Source organism: Telopea speciosissima, chromosome 1 (assembly GCF_018873765.1).
Source record: "Telopea speciosissima isolate NSW1024214 ecotype Mountain lineage chromosome 1, Tspe_v1, whole genome shotgun sequence".
NCBI lineage: Eukaryota > Viridiplantae > Streptophyta > Magnoliopsida > Proteales > Proteaceae > Telopea > Telopea speciosissima.
This window is the reverse complement of record NC_057916.1, coordinates 77,754,368-77,767,534: the sequence shown is the minus strand read 5'-3', so window position 1 is coordinate 77,767,534 and position 13,167 is coordinate 77,754,368. Positions and strand designations below refer to the sequence as shown.

Sequence of the window (13,167 nt, the reverse complement as noted above, 5' to 3'; positions counted from 1 at the left end):
GACGGAGTCCCACTCCGTCTCTCTCTTTATCTCTCTTATTCTATTCTAAGCTTGTGGTGTGCAGGTGTCCCCACTTACGCGGCGATCAGATTTCAGCAGCAACATAATGAGTGCGAGGGAGTACAATGTAATTCTACCAACATGCGTTAGGAATCAATCTTTGGGCAGACTTCTTTTGCGTCATTACATCTTGAGATTGATTATTTTCAATTGTAGAGCAATTCCTCTATGATAAAGATCTGCAAAAAGAGATAAAACAAAAGCTGATACATGCAGTTGCAAGATGAACTAATACAAGAGCAGAAAGCTTGGAAAATACAAATTCCGGTTCACATATACATAAATAGTCAATTCTTTGTAAACTCAAAGAGTACAAGTATTTTTCTAGAGAGAGGGATGGGTATGCTAGCAGTATACCGTAAGCTAGCACCATATGTGTCTATCTCTCTCTTCCCCCTTTGAAATGACTCCCTTACCCCTCCAAGGGAGGAAGAGAGAGAAAGACACATAGGGTGCTAGCTTACGGTATACCGTTAACATACCCAACCTTTTCCCATTTTTCTATTTCAATATTCCTATCCTCATGGACAATTATTTGCCACTAACGGGCACAAATGATGGATAAAATTGTTTGAACTCGTCTTGCAATAATTCAATAAGTCTAAAAAAAATATCCCAAATTTGAAAACTCACTATAAAATACATGCAGAGCACCATGATCAAACAAAGGTTCAGATAACATTGAAAGACGTGCAACTTAGCTGGAGCGTGGCCAGTAAATAATTCAACGTTATGGTCTCAAGAGAAATAAAGGTTGAGGCAATATTATCCCAAGTGTCAACAGAGATTCGGTGACACAAATACATGTAAAAAGTAAGGTGAAGTGACTGCTCAAAAGATGACAAAGAAGCTAATTAAAAATCAAGCTCAGGTCAGGAGGTATGGACAAACACAGACATGCAATACTCATCCCTTTATAGAACAATCTGCCAAGGCAATATGTAAAATAGCACATGCCAGGACCATTGGCATGAGATACTTATGGTCCCTACTTTCAGAGGGCTAATCAATACGTAGAAGAAAATAGCCTTACAGAAACAGAAGGACACGTAATCGAAGATATGTAATTGTGTTTTAGTGTAGATATGTAATATGTGATTATAAATCCACACAGATTCCATTTACCAAAAAAAAAAGAAAAATCTACACAGATTGCCCATATGGTTAGGACTCTGAAGAGTGTACATGTAGTGGAAAGCAACCACTTGCTTATCTCTGTAACAAAGTCACTTTCTTCAATCAAAATTGACCACATCAGACACCACTGCCCATGGATGATGTCTAGATCACAGCATAGATATTTGAAGGACTGCAACAGTACATGTCCCAAGCTCAATTCTTCAGCAATGATAAGTTTAGAATATAATAAAAGTGAGTATCGTGGATCTGGACCTACAGTTGGAAGGTTCCCACAGCCCCAGCCTGTTATAATGGAACTGGACTTCGGAACATGCAGCTAACAAGGTAACAATGTTTTAAAAGAAAAACACAGCAAGGCCAAAACTGCAGCATTTTCAAGAGAAATTAGCCCTCATTATGGTTACAAGTCATAACATCTTATAATAGCATCCATTTTTTTTCTTCTTTATTCCCCTTATTATTTCACATAATATGTATTTAACCTCACAATAGAAATCAAACATTGCAAAAAGAAATTCTCCAATATAAAGGTCTCAAGTAAAAGCAGTACATCCATTACAAACATGTAACATAATGGCTGACAATGTTGCTTAAAGCCATCTGTAGTAGGTACTTGAGTTAATATATCATAGTTTGAAAATAAATCAATATATGAATATGAGGAAGAACTAAATCTAACTCTATTGTTTTCAAATGCCAAAACAACACCCTGCCATCAGATGAATGTGAACTGGGTTCTCCGGCATTTAGGCAACACAAAATAAAACATCCTGCAATGGCCAAATATTGAAGTAAGATGCAGGAAAGAATGAATCTCTGGCACTTGGGCAACACAAAATACAACATCCTGCAATGGCCAAATATTTGAAGTAAACTGCAGGGAAGAATGAACTATTGGTGTATGACAAAAAATTGGTTTAATCTAGATACTAAATAGTGGATAGAACAAAAGATAAAGGTCATCATCACAGAAGTTACTGGCATTAATAGATTTTATTTGGACAATTAATGTGTTATTGCTCAAAGGTTTTCAAGCAAACAAGACTACATCCAGAACTCCAGAGACAAAAACCTTTAGAATGATTTGCATTAGTGACTTCTCAGTTGAACTTGCATCAAAATCAAAATGAATTAGAAAATTACTAACCAAACTTAACACTCTCCAGGATCAAGATGCATGAGCTTTCATGAAAGACCTTCTGATGCCACTTGCCTACGTTCCAGTAAGTTGTCTGAAGATGTCAACATTGCCTCTGTACTGTGATTGGCATCACAAGGATCACTCGCAGAAGCTGGGTTGCTGCATGTGGTTTCGGCATGATCCCATTCCATATCAAATGCATCTTCCAGGCGTTTAACAGATTTTAGAGAAACAGATAGGTTGGACTTTAGAGAATTTGGAGGGGAAAGGAAAAGCTGTGTTACGTTCTGTACATCTGTGCTGTTGAGACTGTCTAGGCCATCATGTTCACACGAATGTGATTGCTTGGACCCCAGTGTGCCATTGGAACTGTCGGTCCTTGCTTCTGGTGAACATATGCCATTGGAATAATTTGCATTGCCTTCTTGTCTGTAAGTCTCACGCCCTCGCTTTCTAATAATAGATGGGGTACTCCAAAAATTCTTCGCAGCATTCCTCAACATAGACTCTGGACTGCCACAAATCACAGAGTTACCTTGCACATGACTAAGCGGAGTAGAACAACAAACTGGACTGTTTGTCATTTCGATAAAGTTGTTTATACCAGCAACTCTACCATTTGCCAAGGCCATAGTCAAATCCCTCGGCCGGGGAGGCTCATAATACAAGCGATCAAAATTTACATCCTCAAGATTTAGAGTTATGCCTGGGACTTTGTTTTGTTTAACAACTTCATTATAATTGTAGCCACCAAATTCACAAGTGGGCAAACTTGAGAACTTATTGTTAGCTTCACCAATGAACCTAGAATCTGATGAAACCAATCCATTCAAGGGAACTCCAAAGCATCGTGGCTGTTTAGGAGATTCCATTCTTCCAGTACCTCCAGTAACACCAAATTTAACATTCGAATAAGAAACTGAAAAAGTAGCATGTCCCAGATGATAAGGAGATGCAAAACTCTTTGAATACATCTTCTCAGAAAAACCTGACAAGGTGCTACATGACAGTTCAGGTTGAATAGAACTCTTACAATGTGAAACATCTAGCATGTCAGCAATGCCTCCACACAGTCCACTGGTTGGGGCATTTGCAGTGGTATCCTTGTCATCATATCTGAATACAGATGCTGGTTTCCTCGGGCCATGTAATCCTTCTTTTGGAGATCTACAAGTTTCTACTGGAGCATTCTCAACAGGCTGTAGTTGTAGTTGTCTCTGAGCTCCTTTCACATTTCCAAGAACTGTGCCCTGAAAATAGGTCCCAACACCACCCTCCAAATCCATTTTCTGGTCAAGAGACACTAATATGCCAGGGCTTGGTCGCACTGTTTCATCCCTTAAACATCCTGCTCTAGTTTCATGAATGTCAAAATCTGGAGAAGTGATTAGACGTGGATCCCCTTTGGACCCAGAAGCTAAATATGAATCCAGCTTCTTCTTAATGTTACAGTTCCAGTGATTCTTTATTGAGTTGTCCGCCCTATGATAGGCAAAAATTTTAAAAAGTAAATATTATATATTAAAAAAAAAGATAAAATTGAAAGAATTTATAACAAGAAGAAGTTCATCATTAACTTGACAGAGAAGCTCCCTGCAATTCTTTAGATATATGCAATTTGAAATACTAGAAAATCAGCCCAATGTAGTTAATATGCTGATTTCAACAAAAAAACAATTCATGTAGCAATTAATCAAGGCATTTTAACACAATGCACATCCGAATTCACTTGCCTGACAGGAAGATCCGCATGGGACATAAAATCCCATGTATTTTGCCAAATATGCATCAGACTGGAATATTCAAAAAAATTTACAAACTGATTTCTTTGTTTGACCTTCGGTATTAGTTATTTATTTTCTTGTACATAGAAAAGTGTGGTATGACTGTTATTATAATGCATCTTCTGGTGTCTACATTTTACATAACAGTAAACCATTGATACCTTCCAGGAAGAAGCCTCGCTATTTCTGCCCATTTGTTTCCATATATTTGGTGGGCACGTATAAGAGCCAAATCCTCCTCCTTGGTCCATGCATCTTTCTTTATAGCTGGGTTCAAATGATTGTGCCATCTGAGAAACCAAAGATTAGTATCAAGCCTCCAAGAATGCCCACTTTAATATGGTAAAAAGTTAAGCTAGCAGGTACCATTCTCATATGGCTAAATTTTGGTAGAAAATAATTGTAATGACTACACGCAAAGAAATAAAATGTAGAGAGGAAATTGATGCAAATCATTGTGATGAGAAAGAAAGTTTGTGATTCAGGAACAAACCTGCAGATATGGTCATAAGATCTCCTAGAAGATTTGAAATGAAGATCATCAAGAAGATTACAAGAAGATTGCATGAAAATCTACTAGAAGATTACAAGAAGAGTGTGTGGAGAATATTTCGTTGGATATTCCAGCTGCTTTTTTGACAACCATGGGCTCTTATTTAGTAGTTTCTTTATTATAAATCCAAGCTACTAGGTTTCTTAGTAATTAAGTACTTTAGTCACTATTTTTACAGTCATTAGTTATTTCTATTTTGATGACTCTTCCTTAGCTATGGAGAATTATTATTATTGTAAGGGACCTTCTTACCATAATAGAGGTTTCCTATTTTGTTTTCCATTGAGATTATAAACAAAAAGAGAAAGGTTGTACTCTAGCCAACGATTTTAGACAAAAGAAAATGATGCAGGTCCAAGCATGCGAAAGAAGAAGAGCCTTGACTAGGCTGATTTGGTTGGAGCCTTTAGTTTTTAGAGTTTTAATTAGTAAGGTTAAAACAGTCTTTTTACTTTTATTTTCTTAGTTATTCCCCTCCACGATTTTAGAGGGATGAGTGTTTTATTTGTTTAAACTTTACTCCTATTTAGAGTATAAGTCTGCTATGTTTTTTTATGTTTTGTTATTAGGATTCAGGTTAGGAACCATTAGTCCTAATCTGACTAGGATTGGATTTAGGATTTGGAACTAGGATTCCTAGTTCAAATCTGGTTATTTGTGTAAGGCCTTTGGCCCTCTTTTTATTATAAATAGATGGATCGTGGGCAGGCTCCCCCACTAATTTTTGCATAAAAAAAACTCTTGTTTCAATCTGAAACTGATGCCTGCATGCTGCTGCCTCTGCTCCTCTGCGAGGTTGCATCCTTGTGGACTCAAGGTGGTGAAGGGTGGGTGGACTCCTGCGACTCCTTGCACCATGAAGGTCAGGAGGCTCTATCAATCTTCAAGCTGCTGCCTTATTTCTGCATTACAGTAAGTGACCTTGCTGCCCTTTGTTTTCCTTTATACAAACCTGATCTATTTCCCTTCTCCCATCACATTCGACCTCCGTTAAGCCCGCAACTTAATTCTGCCCCCTACAGCAGAATTTGAAAGCCTATACAAACCCTAACTTCTTTACATCATTAGGATCCCTTAAACCTGCATATTAAAATCCTATAAGCCCCTTTCCTAAAATCTGCCCCTAAACCCTAGATCTCACAAACAGTCCATTTTCATAAGGCATCCTACCCGAAACCCTAGATTTCCAACCTCAACCAAATTCGATCCAACCTATACCATTAGACTCATAAAAACCTGCACTTCAATACCAAATAAACCCTAGTTCGAAACCCTAACCCTTACCCTAGTTTGTGACCTAATTACCTAAAACTGTCCATTCGGCCAGCCCTACTACATAACCTTGTTCCCCTGGTTCCTAGTGGGCTTTGTCCTACCTAGGCTACATTAGAAAAAGATGATGGCTTTATGCTGTTTTTCCTTGTGAGGTGCAGTTGCAAAGAGAGAGGCGTTGCATGGTCGATGCGAAGCTGATTAAGAGTTATGTGGGATGCCCAAGCCATATCCTTTTTATTTTTGCTTTCATATGTAAAAAAAGAAACAGAGAAAGTCATACCCCTTTAATTTTTTCTTTCATATATTGAAAAACAAAATCTGTTATTGATTTTATTCGTCCAAATATCACTAATCCTGTTACAATTGATCTCCCACTGGTTCTTTCCCTAGTTCAAGATCAATTTTTCATTAGAAATCCATTAAAGCAAGGTACCTGATTGAAATCAGTGATTATGATGATGTGCTGCTGGTTTCAATATCTTCCACAGAACATAACTGCTTGATGTATATGCCAGAAAACTTGAAATCTCTCTCCAATAACAGACCTAATGCTGATCGATGTAAATACATGGACTACAACAAGGAGACAATTTATAGGAGCATCGCAACCATGGAACTAAATCTCGGTCAAAACAGACAGGTACAGAGATGAAACCTAAGGTCATTATTGGATTGTACCAGGTTTCGACCAGTTTCTGGTTAAACCAGCCACTTAAAATCCCCTATCTCCATTGAAACCTACCTGTCTTATTTTGACACGTTTCAACTGAGAGCTACTGGTTTCGAATGTTTTGACTCCTAGAGTGAAGATTTTGCCAAGAATTTCGATTTTTTGCCAGAATCACTTCATTTATCACCAGTTTTTTGCATTTTCATACGCAATCAACACTTTCATAGCATGTATTTGCGTCATTGGAGCTTGAAGATAACCATTTTTCCCCAAATCTAATTTTTGAAAGAATTAGATGGGGGTGGGTCAGGTGGTAGGTATGGTGGATATGGTGGTGGACCATAGTCGAGAGCACCAGTTCGGTATTTGGAGGGCATGGTGGCTATGGTGGTGGTTATGGTTGATCTTCTAGTTATTTCACAACATTGAGTATGTGGGTGGGTCATTTTCGTCAACAACATCTTCTTGTATCCGGGCCAACAATTTGTGGTGGCTCTACCCAGTTTCAGTCTTAGTGAGTCATTAATTCCCTAGGTTGGGATACCTCTGATATGTTCATGATGGGGCTTACGGGTGAGCAGTCATGGACTATTAGTACAATTGGGCCCAAACCATGTCATGGGATATATATGCGGTGCATTCTGAGGACCGGGTTACTATTTATTCAATCAATCATACACGACTCATATAATGGACCCGTCAAGAAACTTAACGTGGAATTGAGTGGTGAATGTTGTATGCTTGTTTTTCCGTTCAAATGTATGTTTTAATTGTTTTAATAGCTTATTTACTTTTCCAGTAGCTAAATTATATGTAGACTCAATGCTCATAATAAGGCTACTGTACAACTACATTCAACATAACCTAGCAAACTTGGATCGAAAACACAAGTACCATGTTGGGTAGTTTTTTGTGAAAATATTTCATGAAATAGGTGTAAATGTTAAAAATAGGTAGCACAAAAAAAAAAACAGGTCAAAAAAACACTTTAAGGGCTTCAAAATCAAGGTTTTGAGTTTGGCCCAAAAACATACCAGGTTTCAGTTAAAACCTGTGAAATCTCGGTTTCTGCCAGAGTTGAAATCGAGATTTAGAACCTTGATCGTAACTGACAAGAACTATGATACAATCATACATAACAGCCATAAGATTTCAATCAAAATCACATCTCAAACATTCCTGATACTTTTAAGGGGCCAATTCAACTGCCATAAAAGGCAAATCCTTTCAAATCAGTTAAGAGAGGATCCAGACAAGGACAAAGCCCATAAAATCTCTGGCAGATAAGTAGATTACATCTAGGATCTAGGCCCAAGTCCTATATTTTAACTATATCTGACAGAGGCAGAGCCAACCTGAAGTTGAGGAGTACAATTTAACATGAATTAAAATGAGCAAACTAAGGACATTACAATCAGCATTATATGATAATCATAGGATTGAATTCTAGGTTATCTTTTGCCCCTTGATCTGGATGTTTTTATCCTTTGTTAGCGTATTTCTAACAGGCCAACAGAACCTTTCCTATTTTATTATGGCATATTAGCTTTTTCTTCAAGAAAATGCTAGAGAAACTCAAAAGGGAGTTCCAGATTGGAGATTTCTAAGGTGTTTTTTTTATCCCGTCGGCCTTGCCCATATCAGATTTACATTCATGTCCTAGAATTTGGGAAACAAAAGTTGTGGTGAATCATAAGAGTGCTCTTACCCAAACCGAAGTACTGTTAAGAATAAAATTAGATTACATATTGGGTCCAACCCTGCTGGACTAGTAGATGTGTAGAACAGTGTGGGTCCTCTTAAATTCTCATGTCCAAAGGATTAATACTTTCACACTTCAATGTAGTAATCTATTGACATGGAAGCCATTCTGTCGTAGTTCACCCTCCAACGAAAAATGTGACACATGCTGAATCGTTGGGGAGGCCAGAAAACTCTAGAGGCTCCAAGGTCTCAAACCCCAAGACACTGCCAAAGTATCTAGGGATTAAATAAGCATTACATGCAAGGGATTTATTACAGAAATTTAAGCCACCTACCTTTCTCGGCATTGCTTCCCTATGCGGCCTGGTAAGGACTTTGCAATAACAGACCACTTCTTACAGCCATATCTTTCAACTAACTCAAAGATACAGTCATCTTCCTACCAAAACGGAAAAGAGAAATCATAATCAAACATTATATATATGAAGAAGAAGCAAATCTTTCTTTTTTTTTGAAGAACATTCAAACCTCCTTGGTCCAAGCTCCTTTAACGAGTTCTGGATTAAGAACCTTCTGCCAGCGATGGAGGCATTGAAGATCTGTCCGACCCGGAAAAAATTCAGCTGCAAGGATTCAGAAAGTCCATACAATCAACAGTTAGAACTTTGAAGTGAGACAGGAGTAACTTTTCCACAACAGCAGCTATTAAGATCATGTACACCAAAAGTAAGTATGCGGGAAGTGAGGGCTGCAGGCATTAATTGACCAGCAGTTTTTCGGTTTTAGAAATGACAATCAAAGGAACAGCTTGCAATGTCAAAGATATAATTCAAATGGAATACTCTTGTACTCAAAACAACTATGATATGTCTTACATCTGCACCTAGATTCTCACATTAATCTCCAAATAGAGTACAAACATGTTATTGAACCCCCAATCAATACAAGCAAAATGGACAATATGCACACACAAAATGGAAGTTCAAGAATAATGATATCCTGATTTTTTTCAACCAAAATGAGAAGCATGATAAAAATGCCATTGCTAAAACATTGACATTGATTGTATATTACATTATACAATTATTAAAAAAAAAAATCAAATAACACTCTAATGGATGCATAAGTTATCATGGGAAATCATTAGAAAGAAAGAGAAAATGCAATTCCTTCCAACAGCTTCCAATCTCACAATGGAGGAAGGCTAATAGTACAAAGTAAGGATTACACCCGAATAAAGAAAAAGTGAGAAATACTCTCACATATACCAACTGATGTGTCCAATCTTATAGTTAGATAATTATTATGTTGTAAACTATTAAAGATCCATATTGAAATCAATTTTGAATAATGGAAAGCAATTTGTAAAAATTGAGAACAAATGATTCTGGACATCCTATGAGCAGAAGGCAAAAGGTGAGGAAAAGCAGGAGGAAATTAATATCAAACTACATAGGATATAACAGAATGCGCACCTATTTTCTTCCAGTTTTTCCCATTGAAATAATTGACTGCCTTGGTTAAAGTTTCATCCTGTTTCAGATTAACAGAAAAGAACAAGAAAATAAAGTCATGGTTGCCTACAAAAATTAGAATTCTTTAGCAAACTCACCCCTTCTAACCCCCCCCCATCCACACACACACAGAAAAGAACAAGAAAATAAAGTCATGGTTGCCTACAACAATTAGAATTCTTTAGCAAACTCACCCCTTCTAACCTCCCCCCATCCATACACACACAAACTCAATGATAGAGAGAGGAGAAGGAAGTAATTCAGTCCTTATGACAGTCAAGAACAGAAAAGTTCAATCTTTTAACTAGCATGCATACATAATGCATAAACAACTAACCATGTATCATGTCACTAACAGCTAGATTAGTCTATATAAATAAAGTAGGCATTTGTATGATGTCATCTTTTCAAAGTAGTATAATACACAATTCAGTCAACAAACTGATTTAATTCCATCTCAAATCTCCGAACAACATCAATAAGCTTCTAGATGGGACTAATCCATAAACTTGAAAAGAATTTCAACTGCTCACCTCCTCCTCTGTCCAGCCTTCCTTTGTTGAACGTCTAGTAGGACCAGTTGTCCTCCTAAATATAAGTAGAAGATGACATCATGAACAACGTATTAGCATAATAAATAATTTAAAACCGAAAAATCATCCCAATACAGCAATAAAAGCTTTAGAGAGGATGGGTGAAAATCTGGATATGCCAATTCAGATATATTGAAAGCTATTTCACGTTCAACTCAGAGCTTATAATATGCCATGAAGGATAAATTCCATGTAATAATGTATGCTCTTCGACAGGATCATACTAAAGCAGACGCCTCCCATACTGAGTAAAATGAAGCCACGTAGAGAGAGAGAGAGAGAGTAGTGGAGTGGGAAAGCATACCCCCGGACAGAACCTAGCTTGGGACGAGTGGTGTCGCCACTGCTTTCGGAAACTGAAGAGCTCGATACGACTGAAACTTCCTTTATCGTGTCCACATTAGCATCTTCTTTCCTGATTTCTTCCATGCTCTACCTCTTCAAAAAGTTCAGACAAATGGGCGAAAAACCAACACAGAATCTTTAACCTGATTCAATCCTCAACAAGAATGTAAGAGTAGGAAACAAACCCAATCGGCCAACGAGTATGGATATCTTCTTAAGTTAAATAAAGAACTCGGTCTTTTAGATCTCTGAACTGCCAGGTCCAAGTCCCCAATAGAAAACACGTTAATGTCAAGATCAATAGCAAATCAACAGAAACCCAGAGCAATGCAAAAGAACTTACAAACTCCACAGAGATTCTAGGGTTACCATTCTTCTATCTCACCATGAATATCGAAGTTCTGTAACCGCTAAACAGGAAGCTAAGAACAGAGAAAAATACAGAAGATAAAAAGCTTCAACTTTTCGAGGAAAACTAACATCGAGTCATCAACTACAATGAATAAGGAGGGTTTTGAAACGCCATGGATTAGTTTTAGAGAGCTTCAAAACGAGGAGGTTATGATCAGACACGAAGTCGCGGGAAACTGAGATGCATTAAATCCCCGAAGAGAGTCCAAACGGTTTCCGCCCTTCTTAGACTCCTCCAAACGCTTGCGTTAGAACTTAGAAGGTAACGGGAGTGAAGGGCCAGTGCCCAGTGCTAACGAGTAACGACGAATTACTAACGACGTTTGTTGTCCCCCATTTAAACCAACGTCACATTCAGAAATTTAATACCCAGTTTCCAATGATACCCTTCGAATTTTGTTTGGTTTCCATTCATACCCAACTCTTTATAGGTTCAAACAATCTGACTTTAGTAACCGTGTTCTAACTTCTAAGTATTGGTATCGTCAACTGATACGTATCAGTATCACTGTAGTCCGATATTGTTACGGTATCAATAGAGATTGGTCAATACGATAAAAAAAAATCCTTTTTAACCAAAAATGATCTTTTAGGGAATCGAGTCATACCGATTCAATGGGTACACATATCGGTTATCGCAATAACCGATACCATGTTTTATAACATTGCTTAATATAGGTAAGAGACATGGATTAAGTTTTTCTTCACCCTTGCAGCAAAGAAATCTTCCTCACTAAGTAGGGATACCATATGATTGGATTCTTGGGTTATCTTGATGAAGTTGAAATTGCCCTCGGTAATGAAATTATCTTGATGAATTTGAAATTCCACTAGTAGTGAACATAAGTAGAGTTCTATTTCACCGGATTATTATCCTCTCCAATTCCATATAACTCGGTAGTTCAGCAATGCTAGTGTGGATGTTTGACACATGGTGGTTTGGACATCCAACGGTCTGAGCTCAATATAGTCAATGAGCTCGAATCGTCGGATGTTCGAGCTACCACGTGTCGGACATCCACACTAGCACTGCTGCATTGCCGAGCTATAGGAAATTGGAGAGGATAATTTTCCATATTTCACCAATGGGTTGTTGGCCCCCCTCCTGCCCCTTTGTGGGTCCTTGTCTGGCCCCATTGTGGATCTCGCACCCAAAAAAATAAAAATAAAAACTTAAACTCAACACATAAGCTTACTTGTGATCATGAGAGTTGCTTAAGGCATGAATTCCTTCACTAGTGGCTATTATTGTACTGAAATGGAATCCTCTCCAGTGAACACCTCGTCCGAGCAGTGCCCAATGAGCATCCAACGGCTGGGTTGGCTGGGCATGCACCTAGATGTGTGCCAACCAGTCCAGCCGTTGGATGCCTCATTGGACACTCATTGGGCACTCATTGGAGAGAATCCAGATCCTATTGTACTTGAACGGGTGTTGAGAGCAGTAAAAGGCATTTTGGAACCTCAACATAGATATATTAGATTTGTCATTCGTAAGTGAATCTTTCACCGTGAGTTAAAAACTATTTTTCCCCTTCCCATTTCGACAAGTTACAACAAATTTTTTGCTACCCGAACCAATGTTTTCAAGGAGTATGTCTTCTCTCTTTGTGTGAGACACCTCTTTTGGGCCCCTTTGGATAGGTAATCCCAAGGGGCACTTTTCTTCTATATATAAAAGACATCCATGGCACTTATATCATAATTTATAGTGTTTTGAGTCTAAGCACAACCTTGTAGGACTCGAATGGGTAAGAGAGTTGCGCAAGAGGTTCTGACTTCTAAGTCTTTTCACATTTGTATGTTGGTATCTTTGACCGTGTATTTAAACGCAAGGTTTGGTCTCCGGTGGAGGTTTTTAAGGCGGTAGAACGACCCCATTCAAATTCCTGGAATTGCACCCAGGTCTCCTCTTCCTCGTCTTCCCCCTGTGATAGACCTTTTGTCACACCCCGAAACCACTCCCTGGGAAGAGTC

General features: G+C 38.1%; 1 protein-coding gene across 1 annotated transcript; it reads right to left on the bottom strand.

The window, feature by feature from the left end:
- Positions 1-1,752: 1,752 nt before the first annotated feature.
- On the bottom strand, positions 1,753-11,397 carry LOC122650175. Its single transcript, XM_043843536.1, has 8 exons — positions 10,739-11,397; positions 10,375-10,429; positions 9,803-9,860; positions 8,856-8,950; positions 8,663-8,766; positions 4,287-4,415; positions 2,348-3,823; positions 1,753-2,047 (listed from the first exon to the last, which is right to left on the bottom strand). Exons 1-7 carry the CDS (start codon positions 10,861-10,863, stop codon positions 2,386-2,388), a joined length of 2,004 nt encoding a protein of 667 aa, XP_043699471.1. The 5' UTR covers positions 10,864-11,397; the 3' UTR covers positions 1,753-2,047; positions 2,348-2,385.
- Positions 11,398-13,167: the final 1,770 nt, after the last annotated feature.

Bases quoted from the DNA above. Each gene is read 5' to 3' on its own strand.
- LOC122650175 (XM_043843536.1), bottom strand. From the start codon at position 10,863: ATGGAAGAAATCAGGAAAGAAGATGCTAATGTGGACACGATAAAGGAA. The intron at 4,416-8,662 runs GTAGGTGGCTTA...TTGGTTTCTCAG, and splicing joins GGGAAGCAATGCCGAGAAAG to ATGGCACAATCATTTGAACC. The intron at 3,824-4,286 runs GTATCAATGGTT...TGCCTATCATAG, and splicing joins GCGAGGCTTCTTCCTGGAAG to GGCGGACAACTCAATAAAGA.